The 24383-nt window shown below is 41.2% G+C and overlaps 1 protein-coding gene across 2 annotated transcripts in view; it reads right to left on the bottom strand.

Annotated features, from left to right (window-relative positions):
- The window catches only part of SMG6 (SMG6 nonsense mediated mRNA decay factor), a 210132-nt gene that overhangs the window by 151815 nt on the left and 33934 nt on the right, over positions 1 to 24383 (bottom strand). For both annotated transcript variants that reach the window (XM_005858302.2, XM_014529296.1), the window contains 2 exons: positions 15685 to 15746; positions 8286 to 8431 (listed from right to left, as the gene is read on the bottom strand). In XM_005858302.2, coding sequence (XP_005858364.1) covers positions 8286 to 8431; positions 15685 to 15746 — 208 coding nt within the window. The remainder of the gene's footprint in view (positions 1 to 8285; positions 8432 to 15684; positions 15747 to 24383) is intronic.

The following is a 24383-nucleotide window of genomic DNA, read 5'->3' as shown; positions in this document are numbered from 1 at the left end:
AGGAAAAAAAAAAGAAAAGAAACAGAATGAGAAAATACTGGGGAAAAAATATTTGCAAAACATCTGAAAAGGGGCTTATCCAAATTATAGAAATAACTCTTAAAACATAATAAAGACAACTTGATTTTTTAAATGGTCAAAAGATTTGAACAGATACTTGCCAAATAATATATACAAATGGCAATTAAGTATATGAAAAGTCACTTATCATCCTTAGTCACCTAGAAAACACAAAACCAAAATGAAATAGCACTGCAGCCCCAGCTGGTTTGGCTCAGTGGATAGAGCGTCGGCCTGCAGACTGAAGGGTCCCAGGTTCAATTCCAGCCAAGGGCACATGCCCAAGTTGCGGGCTCAATCCCCAGTGGGGGGTGTGCCAGTCAATGATTTTCTCTCATCACTGATGTTTCTATCTCTCTCTCCCTTTCCTTTCCTCTCTGAAATCAATAAAGATATATATAAAAAAAGAAAAAGAAATAGCACTGCATATCCACTAGAATAGCTAAAGAAAAAGAGATGGACAATACCAAATGTTGGCAAGGATGCAAAGAAAGTGTAATTCTCAGACACTGCTGGAAGGAATGTAAAATGGTTCAAACACTTTGAAAAATAGTTTAGCAGTTTCTTATAAAGTTAAACATTTACCATATGACCAAAGAAATCCACTCCTAGGTATTTACCCAAGAGAGATGAAAACATATGTTCGCAAGACACTCATACAAAAGTTCATGGCAGCTATATTTATGGCAGTTATATTCAGTTATATAGAGAGGTGCAGTGCACAAAATTTGTGCACTTGGGGGGGATCCCTCAGCCCAGTCTGCTCCCTCTCACAATCCGGGAGCCCTCAAGGGATGTCTGACTGATGGCTTAGGCCCGCTCCACACAGACATCCTTAGCGTTGCTGTGGAGGTGGGAGAGGCTCCCACCACTGCCGCTGTGTTCACTAGCCATGAGCCCAGCTTCTGGCTGAGTGGCGCTCCCCCTGTGGGAGCACACTGACCACCAGGGGGCAGCTCCTGCATTGAGAGTCTGCCTCCTGGTGGTCAGTGCACGTCATAGTGACTGGTCATTTCGCCATTAGGTCAATATGCATATTAGCCTTTTATTATACAGGATAGCCCAAAAAGGGGACTAAAAATGGCGACGGAGTAAGTGGATGCTGCCCGGACATGCTCCCAGGACCAAACTGGAATTACAACTAAAATACATAATAGCCCCAAACTAGAAACAACCCAAATGTTCCATCAACAGGTAACTAGATAAACAAAACTGTGGCAGATTCCATACAACAGAATATTATACAATAAATATAAAAGAATGCAATATTGATAACATGTAACAACAACATGAACAAATCTCAGAAACATTATGCTGAGCAAAAGAAGCCAGACACAAACGAGTGCACACTTATGATTCCATTTATATAAAACTCTAGAAAAGACACATCCAATGCATAGTGACAGAGAGCAAATAAGATTTCCTGGAGCCAGGGATAGGGATGGAGATCAACTGTGATGGGCACAAAGAAAACTTTTTGGGATGATGAAAATATTCTGTATCTTGATTATAATGATGGTTACTTAAGTATATAAATTGGTCACATGTATTGAAATGCACCCTTAAAATGGGTGCATTTTATTGTATATAAGCTTTACTTCAAGTGACATTGATTTAAAAAATTGAATGGTATCTATATATATAAAAGGCTAATATGCAAAGTGTCCCCTCAGGAGTTCAATGGCTCACTATGACATGTGCTAACCACCAGGGGGCAACGCAGAATGAAGGCAGGCCCCGGCCAGCAGCCAGGGAAGGAAGGCCCCAATCAGCCCTGATTGCCTGCCAGGCTAGGGACCCTACCCATGGGCGAAATTCATGCACCTGGCCTCTAGTAGTATATAAATCCAAATATACAAACAATTCTTTTACCAACTGGTCATGAACAAACATTTTCCACTGTGAGAGGGAGTTTCCTCCTCGCCCATAACAACAGTAAATATGAACCCAGAAAACCTTGATTTGCCCAAACTGTATCCTTCTGCTACCTGTGGCCCACTTGAGCCTCAAACAACTTGGGAGAATTCTGATTCCGCCACATTCCTCATCTGTACTTTAGTCCCTCTTCTAGTCTCAGATCAGATTCAAAGATCACTTTCTTCATCAAAGAACAATGGCTGCTCAGATATGGGATTTGGGATGCTTGCATTTCTGATCTGTCTCAATTAAGTCCAGAGAAGTTTTTGTGTCTTCTGATATAGAAGGCTGGACACTTGAGGCCTGAGTGTAATTTACTAGCTGTGCAAACTTACATTACTTAACCTTTCTGATATGTTTCTCATCATCTATAAAATAAGACACAAAATATCTGCTCACCTGTCTCAGAGGGCTAATAGGAGAAATCAAATGAGAATTCAAATGTCATTAGATATTATCACAGTGTTGTTCTGTTGTCATTATTGGCCACTACCTCTGGAAGCTACAATTTTCCCCAGACCAACATTTAGTTGGTTAGAGTCCAAAGTACAACTTACTCCCCGCAACCTCCATCCCTAGAATACACCAGCTCCCTCTGTGTATTCAATGAACATATCAAACCTGAGCCCTCTGTAAGCTACACATTCAGAATTCTATTCCTCAGGAAAAGCTTAAAGAGAGCTCAGAAAAGGCAGCTGGGAATCCTGCTGCCAACATTCCACCCAATTCTGTCTCTTTTTCAGAATAAGTCCATCCTGGAAAAAAAAAAAAAAAAAAAAAAAAAAAAATCAAATTGAGAAGCTATAAAATGGCAACAGAGATGAAGTATCTAGCTCACATTAACTATTGGGCAATGATGGGATATTGCATTTCTGCACTATACACAGAAGCAGCCATGTACATCAAACCACACTATTACCTTGGGGCAAAAACAGACATTTCTTCAATTGACATGATAAGAGGCTTAATTATTGGTATAAATGAATTTTCTCCTTTCTTTAGCTTTTCATAACTGCTTCTCCTCCCCAGACTAAAGTAACAGATGCATTTTAAAAACAACATGGACCCTGGAATCCAGAATTGGGTAGGCCACTGACAAACTTTACTTTTTCTTCTTTTCCAGAAAATTCTGAGGGAAGAAGTCTATGCTAAGCAGCCTGTTGATAGTTATATCTTGCCCCAAGGGACAGAGGGTATAGCTGAAGCTATGCAACTTCCCCTGGCCTGCTTTTTAAAGCCTAGCCTCTTCTGACCTTTGAATCTATTTCTCACAAAATGTGTTGGCCAAGCTGACTCTCTGTTAATTTACTCTGAAAATGAAGGTCAGGCAGTGCTGATTACCTGTAGAAATCTACCCATGGATCCTTGAGGAGAAAAAGCCCAAGGGTTCTACCACCAGAAATACAGAGGAGGAATGAGAGGGCCAGTTTATGCAGCTAAACTCAAGCTTAACCTCTTATGAAAGGTGGATTTCCTGTACAACTATTCTGACAAGCAGAGGATTAGGCACTTCATACATTCTGCTTGGGTAAGAGACTCAGACAGAAGTGAACTGCCACTGAGGAGCAAATCGCTTTACTGAAGATCTCTAAGGCGGCTGCATGCTTAAGACAAAGAAATTTTGGTTGTGAATGGAACTTCCCAACTCGAGTCAACCTGCATACACAACAATGCCATGTAGGTGTGAGGTCCCCACACATCTGAGTTAAGCTCTATCGGTCCCATATAGACAGCTATGATTCTCTATTTCTCTGGAGGAGCACATGTGGCACTTTACCTCCTGCAATTCAGGATTACTAACCAACCATAAAAGCAAGCATAAATGATTATGAAAGGAATGCCAGTCTAGCCCTGCCTCAATCCCAGCCCCTAAATGTTCCCTAAAGGCAGGAAACACCAATGGCACACATAAGAAGTGTCTCTTGGGTGCCCTCTTGCTGCCACCAGGACTTCTCTGCAAGGCTGAAATACAGCCCTATTCTATGAACTGGTAGAGGAGGAAAAAGGGAGGGCCAGGGCACAGAAAAGGGAAGTTATTCCAGTGGTGGCCAATGAATAACATCCAATGATTTATAGGAAGTATAATCCAATAATGCAGTAAAATAAAACAGTGTGTGCATGAGATGGTTTTGATTCCAGGAATTATAAAACATATTTTTTAAAAAGGGAGAGAGAGCAAGAGGGGAAGAGAAAAAGGAAGAAAAAGAAAAAAGGGGGGGAGGGCAGATTGGAGCAAATTGGGCACAGATGGGGGATGCAATGGGCTTTTAGTGATGCTCTACCACAAATGTTGCTTTAATTATTCCTTTTCAAAAACTAGAGTTTTATTTCCTTAAATTACAGAATTTTTAAAAAATTAAAATTCTTGGCATGCTTGTGGTTTAGATCAACAGTTCATCCTCCAGCATCACGTCAGCCAATCAGATGGCTACTGAAGTGTTAAATGCTGAGGCACGTGGAGAAGGCCCGATTTCTCCCTTCAGGCTTGGGAATGCCATAGAGCGATTACCAATTGTGACATCACTCTGGGAACCACCTATCACCACCACAAGATAATGTTGGACACAGGCCAGGTAAAAAACATACTATTCAATGAGAGCTGGCTTGCCTTCTTCACCCATACATTCAATAATTACTGAGTGCCTAATAAATACCAGGCACTATGCTGAGGGACCCCAAACATCCCTCAAATTTATCTGTCCCCAACCGCTTCACTATAGAGTACTAGGATTCTAGATTCTTCATAGTCCCACTAACGTGGGATTTTTGCATAGGGCCCATTCATTAGAGGAGGAGGTGATAGCTCCCCCACCAATAGCTCTGAGTGTTAAGATCACTGCTGAGACTGGAAAGTTTAGTTGGTAAAATGATGTGGCATAACTCAACTTATTTTCTCCTAAGGGCAGGGGGACAGATATGACCTCACAACCTCTGCCTCCCTGAGCTCTGGGTAAAACTACAACCTAGGAAAAGGGGAAAGATGCCTTTCTCTCACCACCATCTAAGCTTTTTCCTCCATTTTGTCTTGTGAGGTGTCCAAAGCTTTTAAACAGTTCTCTGTCTCTCTTGACAAGGAAAACACATCTGAAAAGTAATAACACTAAAGTGATAATATCATTCCTACCCCCAGATTATAGGTAATTTGAAAAAAAGACAGTTCTACAAGGTTAACACTGAACACACACACAAATAAAATGAATTCGGGGTATCATAAAGGACATATGTTTTAGTAAGGACATCCCTGCTGCTCTCCAAATCATATGCTTTAGGACCACATCTACAGGGAAAGCCCAGGCACAGATTGAGAGGACCTCGACTGCCTTGGAGACCACTGATCACCTCTGCTTCATGCTGGAACGTTCCTTCTCCACAGAGTCCAGGAACTGACTGATGCAAACACCCACCCAGAAGGATATGTCCAAGAAGGAATGGAAAGAAAAATGATGGCCCAGATGTTCTGTAACTTGCACTGACTGCCAAATCACCACAGACCCCAAGCACCTGGGAGGGCCAAGCAGCGTCAGGCCCTTGCTTCCTGGTTTCAGACAGTCAGGGTCCCACAGCTGGGTGGCTGGCGACTCTGACAGCAAGCAGAGTGGCCTGGAGAGAAGACTTTAGAAGGGCACTGGCTGACAGGACTTTGGGGCTGAACACTCAGGGCTGATTTATCACTTCCTTACTCATAAAAATGTGATTCAAACTGCTGCTGATTAGTGAAGGATTTAAACCTTTACCCTCTCCCCAACCCCCTTCCTTCTCCACCCCCGGCACAGATGCTGCTGCTCAGCCACAACACCCCCTTCTTGCCACTGTCCATGCAAGCACAGCACAGGGGCCCAGAGAAGATGACTCATATGCTGGGAAATGGAAAAGTGCATCTTCCCACCAACCAGCCCCGCTGTGTGCTCTGCTCACCCCTCTCCCAATGGCAGCCCACACAGTGGGGTCTGGACGGCCGCCTCAGCTGCACACCGGGTACTTGGCAGCATGTCCACAGAGCTCTCTGTCCTAGTTGAGTGTTATATCCTGTGGCCCAGGCTGTTTATCCCTGAAACACCCTAGGAACTTCTGACCACCTCATATCATCCTCCTCTTGGCCCCAGTTGCCTCATGGAGGTGAGCATCAGGACAAGGCCAGAAATGAGTAGCAGGGTCTCAGGCACAGGCTTTGGCATGTCCTTCCTGGCTAGCAGGTCCTCATACAACAACCATGGAGAAGAGTACTAAAAAAGTTCCCTGGCCTCAACTGGGGAAACCACCTATTTCCTTCTTTCTCTGTTCTCACCATCTCACCTTCCTTTCGTCTGTATCTTTTCACCTTTACTAAACAACAGCTACAAGAAAAGGAATCACTGGTGGCCTACGAAAAAGCCAAGGTGTTCCTTTTCATGGAGCAGAAGCTGCTGACAACAGATGCTTCACAGGCAAGAGCCACAGGTCCTTTACATTCACACCTCCCAAGATTACAGGTCACTTGATGCTAGAAAAATACCTTGGCCGAGGCTGCAGCTCTGTGACAGCAGCTCACTGAACTCTGTGGGTTGAGGGTAGAGGAAGGCAGGACAATGAATAGGAGGGCACCTCAGGAGGCCTCATTTCCTGAGTCCACTGAGCTTCCCACTTGGTAGCTAAACCAGCAGAGTCATGAAGAAGGAATCAATCTCCTGCCCCTTTGGACTTCACAGCCTTACCAGGACAGCACTTGACAAACTTTATTTCCTCCTTTCTGGAAACCACCACTGTCCCCCAGGACAGCATGCTTCCTCGGAGCTGTTCTCAGGAATAATTAGCCAAGTTCAAAATGGCACCTCAGCCTCTGCATGTTGCCTTCTGCTGGGAATTCTAAATGCTGTAAGCAGCCAACTTGAGCGGAGAAGATCAGATATGACTGAAAACCCAGACAGACTAGCAGAGGGCCTTACAGAGTCCCAGGAAGAACCACGTTTCAAGGGAAATTGTGGCATACCCACTCATCAGCAAGCTAATGTAGAACCCTCAAAAATAAATGGGAAGGAAAATAAATCAATTTCAGAGTGAGAGAAAGCACCAAGAAAATGTGCAATAAGACCCTGGCCGGGTAGCTCAGTTGGTTATAGCATCATCCTAATATGCCAAGGTTGTGAGTTCGATTCCCAGTCAGGGCACATACAAGAAGCAACCAACAAATATATAAATAAGTGTAACAACAAATCAATGTTTTCTCTCCCCCTCCCCAATCAATAAACATTTTTTTAAAGAAAAGAAAAAGTGCAATAAGAGAACTAGTAATAACCTGTCCAGAAACACCAGATCTGTTTTACAATGGAGTCTCCATGGGGCAATTCCCATTTCTTGGCATTTCAGATAATAACCTTTCAGCCAGGAAACCAAACTTCACTCTCTGTCAATGCTTTAAAACAATTTTTTTAGCATCATGGAACAAATCTCCCTTACAAACAAACACAAAATAATGTTTTTCTTATATTACATATTTCCATCAAGTTAAACCACATATTCTTACCTAGATGGGAAGGGAAGGGGTAGGAGGAAGAGGAAAAGGGGAAGAAGGAAGGGGAAACAGGAAAGGGAAAGGGAAAGGACGGGATCCTGGTAACATCCTTTGGTTGTGACCTGGTCATCAGAACATTTAAAAATCCTGTCAATGAGCATCTCTCTGCCCCCTCCCACCCCATCCCCTGCCTCAAAAAACCTCAGTGTTCCAAAAAGCATTTCAGAATACACACCAGTATGTTAGCCAAACTCTGGGCCTGGTGATTTTTGTGCTTCCAATTTGAGTCACCAAAGCTCATCAATTCTCTGTTCTTACTCCCTGGCAGGCTCCCACAAGGGATATCCCACAGGGAACTAGACTTTTCCATATTGAACAAACAGGGTACATGAGTCCAGAAACAGCTATTCCCAGTCCCTGCCAAGCGTATGGTCTCTGCGATGAAACATTTCAGCAATGCCTCTCCCCTGGGAGAGGCTCTGGATCTGCAGACTCCAAGAGGCCTTGCTGCTGCCTTTAGCATGGCCAGATGTGCAACAGCATCTCTGGGTTTGCAAATTAAGCTCTATACCCATGATTCCCTCCTTCCATCCCACCCAAGCACTAGAGAGTCATACAGATTTCAGAGAGCAAATTAAGGATGTGAGAGGCAATGGTGGGGAAGGGTGTGTGTGTGTGTGTGTGTTTGTGTGAGAGAGAGAGAGAGAGAGAGAGAGAGAGAGAGAGAGAGAGATGGGGGGTAATTAGTGGTATGGTAGCATAGGAAAAAAAGCTATATTAATCTGTATCTGTCTAGATAAAGAAAGTGAACATGCCTTACCTTTCAACTGGGAGTTGTGTACAGCAAACATGTTGATGGTCATAAGCTGCAGCATGCGAGTACTTCCAACAGGAGAGGGACTATGCTGCAGCAATACCTGGAACTCCTTGAGCACCTTCTCAGCCACTGCAGGGAATGTCTCCATCCTACAAATACACCAGCCCATCAGTGAGGGACATCCCCAAGAGCACTGGTACACACACACACACACACACACACACACACACTCTCTCTCTCTCTCTCTCTCTCTCTCTCTCTCTCTGTCTCTCTCTCTCTGAAAGCAGACAACTAACGCATAGGGTGTCTCCTTGCTACTTTCACAAACCTTCCTACAATCCTAAGATTGTGGACAAATTTAAGAGAAAGAAGTGTTCGAGGTTTGGAAATAAATCAGCTCAATTTTGGATAAATTGCTATGAGTTATTATGCTTTGGTATGTTATTTCCTAACCCTTGGCAATAACTGGATTCAGGCTGAAATGAAATCAAAGTTTCTCTCTGAAACAATTGGTTTTTCTAAATAGCAAACAAATTTCCTTTAAGCTTTAAGACCTACATATTCCCCAAACTCTCTGGTTCACAAATCTAAAGATTCTTTACTCAAGGCTTTACTTCAGGAAACCAGAAAGTTTTCTGCTGCCGTCTTCTCAGGCACTGTCTCACCAACTGTCCCACCTGAGGGTCCCATACTTCCCCTGGAAGAATTTTCAGACTGAGGGCCCCAATGATCTGTTTCAGCCTTTCCTGTGTTGCTGTCCTCCTCACTCTCACAAGACTCTGCTCATCAAGGTCTGCATGTTTTCAGGCCAGTGGAAATATAATGCCCTGGCCAACTGCCACTCCTAATACAGGAAGAGCCGGTAATGTAGGGAGGTAGAAATCTAGCCAGTGACCTAGGGCTCCTAAAGAGAGGTCATTCAAACCGCTGACTGCCAAATGTGGCCACTGGATCCCAAACAGTGGTGCATGCCTGGAGCTCCTCTGGCAATAGGAACAAACCACAGCTGAAGTTGTCAGAAAGAAAAAGCAAATTCAAACTTGGTGCTAGAGAGAGAAGCCAGGCGCACTGAGCCTTAGGGCGATGCTGAACAATTCGTGGTCAACAAAGTATCTTTTATCCATCCTCAACGCCCCCCCCGACCCCCCAAAAAAATGTTTGTAGTGCACTGGGTGACAGGGTGAGGAAGAGCTTCAGGCTGGATTAATAAACAGCTTCTGAAAAGCCACAGGAAAGGAAATCCTTCTCAAAAAAGACAAAACAGTTTCAAGTCCTAGAGAAAGGTGCTTCTAGTGTAACCCAAACCATGATCCTTTCCCCACTGAGTAGGACCCTCCCCAGGTTAGCAAACTCCAGAGATTTCTGGCATTTTGGCAATCTTCATTCATTGCTCTTGGATGGCAACTCTTATTACTGACCTTCTGATACCCAGAAATCATGCCACAACTATGGGTCAATTACAGTTTATATTCCAGTTCCCTTCTCTGCTGTCTTCATTTTCATTGGCATAAAACATACCATGCACTTGCTCCCACCTCCCCATATGCCATTTCAAGTGCCCCATCCCCCACAAAAAAATATAAAACACACACGCACACCCAAACCCACCAAAAAAACCCTCTTTTTTCCCCTCTAAAATGTTTCAGAACCATTAAAACTCTTGGTAGGTTTGGAATGGCAGAATGATATGTTTGGAGCTGGATTGGATCCATTTTCCCCATGGGCTATAACAAAGGTTTCATTTTAAATCCTGACACTGTGCAGCACTCTTTCTGGTCGGAGGTGGGGAGGGGGGCTAGCACTTCTCATTACGAGAATAGCAGAGTTCACTCTGCTTGAAAAGCAGCCACACTGGGCAAGTTTCAGAGCCATGTGTCTCCGTGTTGAAAGGCGGTAGAGAGCCAACACAGAACGACATGACAGAGTGTCACGTGGGACAGTCTTGCTTCGAAGCTGTGTCTGAGGAAACCTCTTCCCTGGGATGGGAATTGAAACAGATCCATTAACGCTCCCTAGGTCAGACTGGGGTCTGAAAGGAGCACCAGGCCAAATGTCCACATCTTTTTTTTTATTTGTTTGTTTTTTCAATCTTCCCTTTGCCTTTCAACTCATTCGACATCAACAAAAGAAAAAAAATCAAATGCGTAAGGATGTTAGAATAACTTCAGTTCTGAGATATGAGGGAAGATGGATCTACTCAGACAAAATCACTTTGTCAGGAAGTAACTGAGGGACACGCAGATAAAAGACTCTTCCTCAGAGCTCAATAATGGGGCTTCTGGTTCCCAATTTTGTAGCTAAAATGTTATCTGATTTTGGCTTCAAATTACCATAAGTAGTTTTATGTCTTCCTCTTTGCTCCACCCTCATATTAAAGAACAAAAATCATACTAAAACTGAGATAATGACAGAATACAACTTATGTTTAGAAACAACCCACAAAATAGAATTATGGTTTTGATGGATATATATGTAAATATGTAAATGCAGTAAAAAGATCTGAAAGATTATATAACCTGATGTCTAGTGTTATCTCTTTGGAGAGCACACGGGCTTGGGGAGAGCTGAAAGAAATTTTGGCCTTAGCTATAATGTTATGTTTTTAGAAGGAGATTTTATATATTACTAAATAATTGTTAGCCAAGATGCAGCAATAGCAGTAGCAACAGAGGAGGAGGAGCAGGAGAAGAGAAAGCATAAAAAGATGGTAATTTGCTCTAGCCGGTTTGGCTCAGTGGATGAAGCATCGGCCTGTGAACTGAAGGGTCCCAGGTTTAATTCCGGTCAAGGGTACATGCCCGGGTGTGGGCTTGATCCCCAGTGGGGGACTTGCAGGAGGCAGCCGATCCATGATTCTCTCTCATCCTGGATGTTTCTATCTCTCTCTCCCTCTTCCTTCCTCTCTGAAATCAATAAAAATATTTTTTTTTAAAAAAGATGGCAATTTATAACAGCAAAACTTGGAAGTAGCCTAAAATGCCCAGTTACAGCTACTGGTTAAGATGGCACATCTGTAAAATTTAATTCTATTTCTTAAAAGTTATATTAGATTTTTTAATCATGTTGGTAAAGTAAAGTTTTACATATATTAAGTGGAAAGTTTTAAAGTAGTTTAATCTGAACCCTTTTGACACATATTTGTAAAAATAAATGTGTGTGTGACGTATATAGAAAAAAGATAAAAATATACATCCAATGTCAACAGTGGATAATTATCTCTGGATAGTGAGAATATGGTTAATTTTTTCTTTCTTCTTTTTGTTGGGTTTTCTAAATATTTTATGTGATTTACAATAAGCACTATGTACAATAAAGATTTCTCCTACAATGCATACTACTGACTTTTATAGAAAACAATTATAATTTTACAAGTATATCAAAATACAAACATTATATTTTTAACAATTCAAAGTCCAAAATAAATACATCAGTTTTTGAATTCCAAGAGCTCTTGAAGCAGTGCAAGTAGCATGATGAGGCAAGCAAGTGAAAACTAAACTGGTAATTTTAACCAACACAATAACAGGAAGCAAAATTATTCTACTTATCACAAATCAAAAGTCTATAGCAGTGATGATGAACCTTTTGAGCTCGGCGTGTCAGCATTTTGAAAAACCCTAATTTAACTCTGGTGCCGTGTCACATATAGAAATTTTTTGATATTTGCAACCATAGTAAAACAAAGACTTATATTTTTGATATTTATTTTATATATTTAAATGCCATTTAACAAAGACAAATCAACCAAAAAAATGAGTTCACATGTCACCTCTGACACGCGTGTCATAGGTTTGCCATCACTGGTCTATAGGCTGCTGGCTTCTTGACTTCCCTCAGTGGAGTCCAAAGGCAGGTCTGATCTGCCTGCCTCTCACCAGGAAAGCAAGTGTCTGTTAGGAGGCATTCTACACCCCTGACTGATTCCTCTTCCTGTGCCTGAGAGGATTCTGTCCCAATCCTTTAAAACTGCAGAAGATACAGTCATTTTCAGGCTATGCATTTCACTGACTTAAGGGACTGCTTTCTGGAGTGGTCTCTAGAGACACCTTATCTCATTTGAATGGCAGTTTTAAGAAACCAGTTTTTCAGACAACATGGAGTGACTCAGACAGTGACTAACGGGGCAGGACCCAACCTCTTAGATGCTAAGGAACACAGCTGAGATAGACAACATTGTCTTCAGAAAAGAATCAGGCTTCCTAACTCTTCTCAACTTCTTAATTTTAAAAAATTGAACAAGACAAAAGCAACCCAGTAGCAAACAAATAAAACTAAGCTGAGTGACAAGGGAGACATGAGAGAAAAAAAAAAATCACAGTGCTACAGAACATAAGGACTGGAGTGGACCTTGGGTAGCTTCTACTTAAACAACTGATAAGGAAATCGAAGCTCACAGAGGCTCTGACTTGTTCACTCTCAAGGTCTTGTAAACTAGTCAGTGGTGAAAAATAAGTTCTTTGGCACTTGATTCCATCTAACACTCCACGCCTCTTTTTCACTGGATGCTGAGAGTAAGGAGGCTTGGGCTGCACACAGTAGGCATTCAAGCATATGCTGATGCAATTTGCAATGCTGGGCACAGAGAAAATGAAGATTGGAAAGCAACATTGGGGCTTTTCTCAAAAGGCAGGCCAGACAGTGGATGTGTCTTCAGCTGCTCCCCATTACAAACTCCTCACTCTTAATTCGTTTTCAACGCCTCCGACATTTCACATCTTCTTGGTAATTAGGCAACAGTCCATGTTGTTGTGTGTGGCTTGGGCTCACTGCTTTTCTAGTCTTACAGACTTCTATACTTTTTTTTCCAATAGCAAAGTTTTTACTGTTTCTGCCTTCCAGAATAAACATGGGACTCAATTCTCTTTCACCTCCAGGGGAGCATAGGAAGAATAGTCATCAAGGGGCTGGAGCGCCTAGACTTTACATACGTTCTCCTCATGTGAACACTACTATAACTCATTTTTTATGAAGGTGCAACTAGACTGGCCTTATCTTTTGCCAAGAGAATATGTTATATGCACGGATGGAAGAGATACTGAAAAATAAACTGGACCACAGCAAACCATCTCTGACAAATGAGATAATCTTTAAAGGATTTTAGAAAAGAAAATTCCTGAACATTTTCTCTGTGAAATTTTCTTACACCTAACCCAAATCTCTCCAACTGCAACAAAAGCCTACTTTCTCTTGCTGTCTTCCCACAGAAATCAAAACTACCTGGTTATAACTCTTTTATAGTTAAACACAGTTAGGGGAACAAACAGCTGTCTTTAAATAAACCTTTTTTTACCTTAACTTTTTCAAGATTAATTTTTCCTCTAGAAATCATTTTCTAGTTTTTTAATCATTACTGTGATTCTTTCTCAAGCCTCCTCCAAAAATATATAAAAATGTGAGAATTTTAAAAGAGGGGAAAAAATATTAATGCCTAACTTGACAAAAATATATCCTAAATATTCCTACATTCCGGACCAAGATTTATAACTTCTTTAGTCCCAAAAGTCTCTAAAAAAAACTAACAAATACCTAGAGCAGTGGTTCTCAATCAGGAGCAATTTTGCCCCCAGAGAACATTTGGCAATGTCTGGAGACATTTTTAATTATCACAACTGGGGCGGGGGCGGGGGGGCACAATGCTACTGGCATGTAGTAGGTAGAAGAAGCCTGGGATGCTGTTAAACATCATACGATGCACAGGACAGCTCCCTACAACAAAGAATTATAATGCTCAAAATATCAATAGTATAGAGATTGAGAAACCCTGACTTAAAGCAACATGGTACATGAAAATTTAAAGAACAAACATGAGAAAAGGAGAGGAAAACTGAGTGAAAAGGTAGTAAGGGAAAGAAAGATTTAAAAAATGAGAACTAAAAAAGATGATAAAGTGATAAAAAACCAAAGTAGCTATTTTAAGTGCAACACAATAGTACTTCCTGCTATAAAATGATACTGATATCATCTTGCCCACTTGAAACTGCAGCTTTACATTCCTCACTAATAACTGACCTGGGTCTACTATAACCTACCTACTAGAATACGAACTAGATCCTTCTCTCCAATCTTTCACAGTCTATCCATTTCTGTAATGATTCACCCATTCATACAACAAATATTTACTGAGCATCTAGTACATGATAAGCACTAAGATACAACACTGTTAGGCAAAAACTCCTGCCACAGTAGACTTACATGGGGGTAGGAGAGGTAGTGAGAGGGGAGCTAATGATGCACCTAGTTTACTTTTCCTAAGTAAATCTCCTCACACTTATTTCTATTAATAGGGATACATCTATTGGCAGTACTCGTCTCCCAAGTCATTTAAAGACTACCTTTGTGATAATCATCACTGTCACTCTTATCTATGTTTGATAATAAATGAATATGTAATAAGCATACTTTCTAGTTCAACATCCATAGAACAATGTTTCTTCAAAGCAGGACAAAGCCTTTCAGCCTCTCCCACTAAGAAAACCTTCTAGAGCATTAGAGATAAACTTACAAGGTTATGACAGAAAGTGAAAGGAAAACACTGACAACAACAGTGAGATCTATAATCCGAAACAAATCACCTCAAAGGGTAGCTTACAATAAAACCTCCAAGTCAGAAAACATTAAAATGCAGAAGAGCTCTCTAAGAGCACCACCACCTAGTCCTCTCCAAGACGGAAGAGGCACTCAGCGCACACGTGCTCTGGTGTGCAGGCGTTAGTCAGGCTTTAGGATTGCTAGTTTTCTACAGTGGAAAACAACTCTGATCCACCAAAGGAACACTCAAAACTTGATCTCTGTCCAGGGATTTAATGGGTGAAGTAACAGGGTTTTGCACACACAGCACCTTCCCTGAGATTTATATGTAAATCCATGGGAGATGGTGAAACCTAGAAAAGTTTTAGCATTTACTGAGATCAGCAATATGGTACAGAAACCTGAGCATAGAAGGAAGGGGTATGGTTCAGGAGGAAGAGAAAATATTGGAGGGGGGAAAAAATGCTACTCTTCTCTTTAAGGGAAAATGAGTGGACAGTATTCTTCCCAAGGAGGACCCTTGGCAGTTGCATCCAGGAAATGAACATGACTTCTTTAAGGAGCTCCTAGGGGGCTGAGATGGAAGGCAGAGGAAAGAGAAATCCAGAGGGATTAAGAGTGGGGGGTTGAGAAAAGACTGTGTTTAAAGGGGGCTTTAGTAAAGGTAGAGAAAGAGGGATGACATAGGGATGGAGAATCATATTTCCCAAACTTCATGAGCAAAGTAGGAGTGAGTGAAGGGAAGAGAAGGTGGAGGCCTCTAAGAATTCACACCCTGTGCCCTCAGTTACAAACACAGTCTAGTTGCTAACAATATTAAATTCCAAAATGACTTGTAATGTAGGAAAATAAAATAAACATCCTGCACACTTACCCAATCCGGGTAAACAGCTTCCCATGGGCATGGAGAAAACTGAGGATGAACCTTTTGTTCAGCTGCATGGGAAAAAGAGAGGAGAAAACAATTAAACTTTCCCCAGTTTCCTGTTACTGAACAGAGTCCCTAGTGACACAATAACCTGGCCAGGGTCTAAGGGGTGGGCACTAGGGATGTGAACCAAATAGACATGCCCAAACTCTCACACAGACCCAGGGCACATGCCCAACAGCTGCTGCTCAACTGAGCCAAAATGACAGCAGCCTCAGTGAGTGGATAGCACCCTCTGCTGGCAGCAGTGCCTGTGTGCAGGGAATGAAGAGTTGAATCCCAACTAAGCTGAGTGGAAAGATGCCTGCAGCTCTCTGAAATCTGTGAGCCACTCTTACACCATAATGATGGAATTGAAACACTGACATGGACAGGGATAATAGTGATTTTGGATAAGTCCCTAATCTTATTCATGAGTTATTTTTCTTTCTAACCAAGAAAGCAGGACTCTTCTTTGGTAAACAAGGATAAAGTAACCCACCACTAACTAGCTCATCAAATTATACGTCTCCATCTTTTAAGACTAAAGTTCAATTTCAAGATCTGGAGCTGAAAATTCAAGTGTTTACAGGAGGCCAGGTTTGAAATAGGCTGGTGGGGACAGTAGTAATCCATGGCTGGTCTACTCTTTATGGGCCCAGGATTATCATTTCTTTCCTTTTTTTTTTTTTTTTTTTTTGTCTTTTAAAGAAGAGCTGAAAGCTGGGTTTTTATGTGAAATCCTCTAGCTTTTAAATGTTGGCTTCCAATTAAAAAAAAAAAAAAGGAAAAAAAGTAAACATTAGGCAAGCCCAAAACACGAACATGCCAGCCACATCTGGCCCATGAAGTAAAAATTTACAATCTCAGTTCCATGTTCTAGAAAACCTACTGCTATTAAAACTGAGGGGAGAGATTCCTCTGAGCAAAACAAGGGTGGAAATTTAACTCCAAAGAAAGCGGAGATAATAAAAGATCAAATCTTGTTGTCATCTTCCCTGGTCTCCTAGAAGCAATATGCTCAGAGGAGTCAAGAATCTTGATCTCAGGGGGTGATTAGGGCAAGGAACAGTCCAGCACCTCTGGATACTTTGCCCAAGAAAAAAAAACCTCTTTTGATTTACTCCCTTGCAAAACAGAACGCCAATCAAGGTATGGCCATTCTATCTATTTCATACAGAAGCTAGGTGTGGGAAAAGGAGTGCATTCTCACCCCACCAATGACTTCAACAGCAAATTCTGCATACAAACTTCAATCTTTATCTTTGTTTAAACGAATTACATTTAGTCAGCAATACTATATCAAACATTGATTTCTAGTTAAAAAGCTCTAGATGCCCTAGCTGGTTTGGCTCAGTGGATAGAGCATCGGCCTGAGGACTGAAGGGTCCCAGGTTCAATTCCAGTCAAAGGCCATACCTTGGCTGCAGACTTGATTCCTAGCCCTGGTTGGGCCGTGTGCAGGAGGCAACCAATCGATGTGTCTTTGTCACATCGACATGCAAGTCTCTAGATCTACTAGTAGAGAAAGGTGGTGAAAAACATGGACGTTCCTGTCAAATCTCTGCCATTTATCTGCTAGGGGATCTCAGACAACTGGCTGAACCCCCGTAAATTTTTCTTTCTATACATGGTGATAACAGTAACCATATATTAATGGGTTGGTAGCTTGAGATAAGGCAAGTAAAAGCATGCTTGACTTGTTGTAAACACTCAATTGTTAGCTGAACATTCTATCCCAATGAGTGATAAAACAAGTAGTAAAATGTTAACAACTAGAGAATCTGGGTAAAGGCTATATGGAAGTTCTTTGTATCATTCTTACAACTTTTCTACAGGTATGAAATTATTTCAAGATAAGGTAAAATATCTATTCTCTCTCTATTCCTATTTTATCCCTTTCCCCACAGCTGTCAATCATAAACTAGTTAACTCATCCATTACCAGGAGAAATCCTTTACAACCGGTTATATTTATACATACAGGATACTTTGATAGAAACAAAACAATATTAACCCATCTCATTCAAGGCAATTACCATCCCCTAAGCTACAAGGCAGCTCAGAAATTTAAACAACTTAAACCAGTAAATGGAAGAATTAGAACTTGAACCTAAGTCCTCTAATTCCAAAAAGTTCTCCTTCCCTTATACTGCATCTATCTCAGGAAGAGAACTGGTGAGCTTTACTCATGAAAGGCTGATGAAAAAATAAGAGCAATTAAAAAGCAGCTCAGGCCCTAACTGGTTTGGCTCAGTGGAGAGAGCGTCAGCCTGTGGACTGAAGGGTCCCAGGTTCAATTTCGGTCAAGGGCATGTACCTTGGTTGAGGGCACATCCCCAGAAGGAGGTGTGCAGGAAGCAGCTGATCAATGTTTCTAACTCTCTATCCTTCTCCCTTCCTCTCTGTAAAAAATATATTAAAAAAAAAAAAGGGCAGCCCGGTTTTACTTTTAAGTTTTCCTTACTTATTAGATAGGAAACTCATACTATGTGATCTACAATGCCTCCTGGAGTAAAATGAGAGCACTCATTGTCTGTTTCTGAATATCGTGGTTCTATCTATACTTCCCCAAGATCCTTCCCTTAGGGCAGCGGTTCTCAACCTGTGGGTCGCAACCCCTTTGGGGGTCGAACGACCCTTTCACAGGGGTCGCCCAAGACCATCGGAAAACACATATATAATTACATATTGTTTTTGTGATTAATCACTATGCTTTAATTATGTTCAATTTGTAACAATGAAAATACATCCTGCATATCAGATATTTACATTACGATTCATAACAGTAGCAAAATTACAGTTATGAAGTAGCAACAAAAATAATTTTATGGTTGGGGGTCACCACAACATGAGGAACTGTATTAAAGGGTCGCGGCATTAGGAAGGTTGAGAACCACTGCCTTAGGGTAATAGATGAAGCCCACTTAATTACTTGAATTTGCACTGGCAATTATTGTATTTTACTATATGTAGTAGAAAGTGAATTTCAATGCATTTTGTTTCTACCAGTGAGCATAAAGGGAATCTTCAGGAACTTTTCAAACTAGAGGCAAAAATACATTCTCTCTGACCTTAGTTAATGAGAACCACTGCTTTAGTTTTAGTCTGAAAGTATCTGTCACCCTAAACATATAGTTGACTTTTGAACAACATCCTTATGTTTTTCTTAGTAACTTCTTTCCTGGATTACTTTATTGTAAGAATATAACATTATTACATATAACATACAAAATAGGGTATTAATCAACTGTTTATGTTATCGGTAAGGCCTCAGGTAGTTAGTAATTAAATGAGTCAAGCAGGCTATTGGTAGTTAAATGAGTCAAAAGTTACACATGGATTTTGGACAGTGCAGGTCATCAGGGCCCTTGACCCCACACTACTCAAGGGTCAACTGTTTTGTTTTAAATCACCAACAACACTTCAAGTAGGAAATAAGTTAAAAATTTAGATGCATTCTAGAAAGAGGAAATAAGGCATGTTATATTGAGAAAGTAGATTTGTTAGACATTGACAATATGGGCCTAATCAACACTGTATATAACAATATAAAGTCTTCTGTTTTGAAAAACCTAACTGATACCAAGTCCACAATAAGGAAAGTCTTGTCTTATTTGAGCTTTCTTCCCTCTCCAACACATCATAGACTGGCTTTCATTTTTGTAACTTTTTGTGGATTGTTTTTGTTGTTGTTGTTTGTTTGTTTTTAGAGAGGAATGGGGGGCGGGGGGGACATCATCAATGTGAGAGAGAAACATCAACTGGCTGCCTCTTGTGCATACCCTGGACCCGCAACCTAGGTATGTGTATTTGGGACCCTGTTTTGCCACTTTTTGGTGTACGGGATGATGCTCAAACCAAGTGAGCCACACCAGCCAGGGCATAACTTTTTGTTTTTTAGTAATACACTCAGATGGTCTCATTCAGGTAGAGAAAAAAAATATTACTCCTCAAACGATGAGACTATTTGCCTCCAGATCTTTCTTGTACATTTACATACTATTCACCAGAAACTAAAAATGCTTCTTAGGTACAGCCCCGAGGAACAGTGTTATAATTATTAAAGGGCTCCTAACTCTTTATTTTAAGTTCAAAACCAAGTCACTATGTATGGACTCCTGAGCCTTTTGTACCACCTAAAAGCAATGATCCAAAGAGACACTAATGGCAGTAGCTGGATGGTTAAGTCTCTAGACACTCACAATTATGTCTGTCCTGCCCTTAACTATGGGATTATGAGTAAAATGGTTTAGGTTGTTCCTCAACTGTAAAATTTAATTTCCACCATTGGCATTACCTAACTCCAAGCTGAAAGGACAAAAATAGATAATATAAATTTAAAGCATTTTGAAGAGTAAATGTTTTATGCAAGCCCTGGTAATTATCACTCTAGTGCTTTATGAACTGTGGAACAAGGAAGGAGAAAGAAGCTGCTCAGAGGTAAAAATATGACACAGAGGAGAAGATTCTGAAATACACCCAATTTCCATTCCTAAATAGTTGCTTTTGCTTCTAAATAATTGTGTGTAAACTAAATTTCTAAAAACTGAATCACTTTAAGGATAGTAAGAGTATTCAGTATTAAAAGGAATTCTAATGTGCATTTTTAAAGTGTTTTGGGGAGTATTAATTATCATTCTCTAATTAATCTGTCCAGAATATTTATTTTATATATCAAGTATTTAAAAACACACACACATACATACATACACGTTTTAAAAAAAACTTTGTTTTTAAAAGGAGGTTCTGTCCTCTTAGATGAGACCAAATTTCAATGGTACCTATTAGTAAATGTCTGGGACTTTCAGAATAGGCAATCAAAGCCCATTTATCATCTCCCTAAAGCACTGAGATCACAGGATAGAGGAGAGTGAGCACAGAGGTTATGCTGTTCACCTTCATCCCCATGCTCCTATGCCAGGCAGAGTCAAGAGCAAACCAGAAGACAGGGTCTCAAATGCCAAGGAACTTATAGTCCAAGAACAAAAGATAAACAAATAACATACCAACTTGCCAACTCCCCATTTATGTTCCAAAACCTAAGACAAGGCCTGAGGGCTATGAAGGTGCCAGGAGCACTGCATTTCCCTGTCTCTATCCCTCAGCCAAAAAAAGTCTTTGTGAGAGATGAGATCTAAGATGATAATAAAAGCCCAGCCTGTGTGGCTCAGCGGTTGAGTGTCGACCCAGAAACCAAGAGGTCACCAGCTCAATTCCCAGTCAGGGCACATGCCTGGGTTTCGGGCTCAATGCCCAATAGGGGGCGTGCAGGAGGCAGTCAATGGATTATTCTTTCTCATCAATAATGTTTCTATCTCTCCCTTCCTCTCTCTGAAATGAATAAAAACATATTTTTTTAAAGGGGGGGGGGCCATGGAGGGGTTTGGGGAGGGAACAACCTGGCACACAAAATGTGGGAACCCTATCAATTAATCAGTAATGCAATAATCATTTAGTAGAGATAAAAATTATTCCTTAGGACTTTCAGTATTCCTCTTTCTAGGACATAAAGAGTCACACAGAGGCTGAAGTAAAGCAGGAATGGTAATTACTCCTCACCTTTAGTTTCTCCACCCCTGAATTGTTCTGGGCAGGATGACAGCTCAATTAGCTCTAATTAAGCACAAGTTTCATGTAGAGATGTCCTACTTAGACAGCTGGATCTGAGCCATGTGAATTCAAGTGTAAAATGTGCCTCTTAAAACCACCTCTTCCAACTAATGCACCCCTTGAAACCACGGCTCTCACCCTCACACTGCAGTTTAGTGCTGCCTCAACAAAGTCTTACATTAAAGCAATTTACTGGCTATTATTTCATTATCTCTCCTACTTAATGCCAGCAGACTGGAGGGAAATTGGGCTAAATGTCAAATCAGCAGTCAGTTCCAGAAAATCCAGCCAGCAAGCAGAAGGACAGCCGAGCTTAGAGTACCCAGCAGGCTCTCAGGAGGGAAATTGGCACTAGGTAAAGAAAGAATGGAACCACAATTTTGTGACTGCTCTATATTTATTGTTCATTTGTTTGTTTGGAGGGAGAGAGTAGGGTAGAGGAGTATGATCAAAGACTTACTGATCTTAGAGTGGAAGATCTAGGTTCAAATTTTGGTTATGTCATTTATTTGCTATATAAGTATTGGCAAGTCACTTCATCTTTTTTTAAAAAATTATTGAATTTACTGGAGTGACACTGGTTAATAAAATTATATAGGTTTCAGGTGTACAATTCTACAACACATCATCTGTATATTGTATTGTGTGTCCCCCACCCCAAGTTCACCTCATCTTTCTAAAGCTGTCTCAACTATAAAATGAGGTTGAGTGAGATCAGTTCAGTGATTCCATAACTCTGATTGTGTGTGCATCACAAGAGCTTTTGTAAAAAATAGATTCCCCGTCCTACAGAATCAAATCTTCGGGGGGGGTGGGGGGGGACTGCAAATCAGCATTTTTAAAAGGTCTCCAGGTAATTCTGAAAAACAGCCAGAATTGGGGACCACTGGGCTAGATCATGGGTCAGCAAACTATGGCTCAAGGGCAAATCTAGTCTGCTACTGTTTTTTGTTTGTTTGTTTGTTTGTTTGTGTTGTGTGTGTTTTGGTATGGCCCATGAGCTAAGAATGGATTTTATATTTTTTAACAGTTAAAATAAAAAATAAAAATATTTCATGACCCATGACATTTAAATTTCAGTATTCATGAATATGGTTCTGCTGAAACGTTTGTTTACATACTGTTTGTAGCTGTTTTCCCCCTGCAAAGGCAGAACTGAATAGCTGCAGCAGAGAATATATGGTCCAAAAGCCTAAAAATATTTACTATCTGGCCCTTCACAATCAAGTTGGATCCCTGTGCTAGATCACCTATAACACTGACATCTCAAAAATGTTTTTACCTGTGCAACACTTGAGAACTACCTACCACACACATGTACTGGAATCAGCAATGATTCTCAAGGGCATGAAGAGTGAAGGGTAGTATGATTTAATAGAAACCCCATTTCCTGGATATTCTGATACCTACCTACCTACCTCCTACCACCTCAGGAGAATCATCAATCTACAGTGTTCCTTACAATTCTAAAGGCCCACAAACGTATAATTCTACCTAAATCTAACCTTTTTTGCCAGCTTCTGAGTAAGCACCATCCTATTCTATGATAGCAAAAAACAAAACCCCACCAAATGCCAAAAGACTGCTGCTCTCAAAGATTCTGAACTCAAATATGCTAAACCCTACAAAGAAATATAAATGGGATGCTCCTGGTTTTCACCTTGGAAGCCACTATGAGGCTAAGTGACCAGGTGGAAACAGAACATAATCAGTCCAATAAAGGTTTCACTTAGGCCTGAGAGCCTCTGAACATTTCCCAAAACATCCCTAATCAAAGGAAAGTGCCAGATTAAGGTTTATGAATCCCTGTGCTGCGGTCTGACAATCTATAGCAACCAGTACAAAAGTGCCACCAGTTTAGCATCTCGAAGTATACAGAAGAAGAAAGTTCAGCCAAAGGACAACACTGTTGCTCTGACTGGGTTACTTTCTGAATGACTCTTCTTTCTGACTCATCTTTCTCAGGGCCTGGGAACTCTCATGCCCATCTACCAAAAAGTAGGGGAGCTGGTATATCCTGTGTCTGAACTGCACAAAGTAAGAGAAGAGGAAATGGCTGAACCTTCTAATCGGTAATCATGTGGGTAACCAGAAAGTAGTTCTCTAAAGACACAAACACAAATTCAAACCCATCTTATAAATGAATGGGTCAACAGAGGGTGAGAAGAACCCCATTCAACACAAACTTACCATCTTCTGTGTACATGACACTGTGCACGAACTATAGACAAGGCAGAGATAATCCCTGCTCCACGGATGACACAATTAGTATCAAGACTGAGGAAGTACAGGATGCTGTGTATTTCCACAACAGGAGCACCAGAGATCTCCAAAGGAAGAGACCCTTGAGTTGAAGCCTGAAGGTTGAGTAAATTAATCAGCTGGTTTTGGAGAGAAGCAAAGGGAATAGCATATGTGATGGTCCCAAGAGTGGTACATTACAGACTGGCATGGCCAGGAGGGAGAGTCTGCAAAAGGGAGGATGGAGAAATAAACTGGACCAAGTTGTCAAAGTCCTTGTTAAAGAGTTTGACCTTAAAGCCACTGAAGGGTTTTGAGCAGGGAAATTACATAAGAAAACCTCCATTTAAAAAAGGACATTCTAGCCGTAACCGGTTTGGCTCAGTGGATAGAGCGTTGGCCTGCGGACTGAAGGGTCCCAGGTTCGATTCCGGTCAGGGGCATGTACCTTGGTTGCGGGCACATCCCCAGTGGGAGGTGTGCAGGAGGCAGCTGGTCGATGTTTCTCTCTCATCGATGTTTCTAACTCTCTATCCCTCTCCCTTCCTCTCTGTAAAAAATCAATAAAATATATTTTTTTAAAAAAAGGACATTCTAGCCCTAGCTGGTTTGTCTCAATGGATAGAGGGCTGGCCTGCAGACTAAAGGGTCCTGGGTTTGATTCCAGTCAAGGGCACATGCATGGGTTGCAGGCTCGATCCCCAGTAGGAGGCATGCAGGAAGCAGCCAATCAATGATTCTCTCTCATCACTGATGTTTCTCTCTCTCTCTCTCCCTTCCTCTCTGAAATCAATAAAATATATATATATATTT

This window comes from Myotis brandtii, unplaced genomic scaffold, assembly GCF_000412655.1.
Source record: "Myotis brandtii unplaced genomic scaffold, ASM41265v1 scaffold1167, whole genome shotgun sequence".
Lineage (NCBI taxonomy): Eukaryota > Metazoa > Chordata > Mammalia > Chiroptera > Vespertilionidae > Myotis > Myotis brandtii.
Note: the sequence above shows the minus strand (reverse complement) of the source record. Positions and strands in the feature narration are given on the sequence as shown.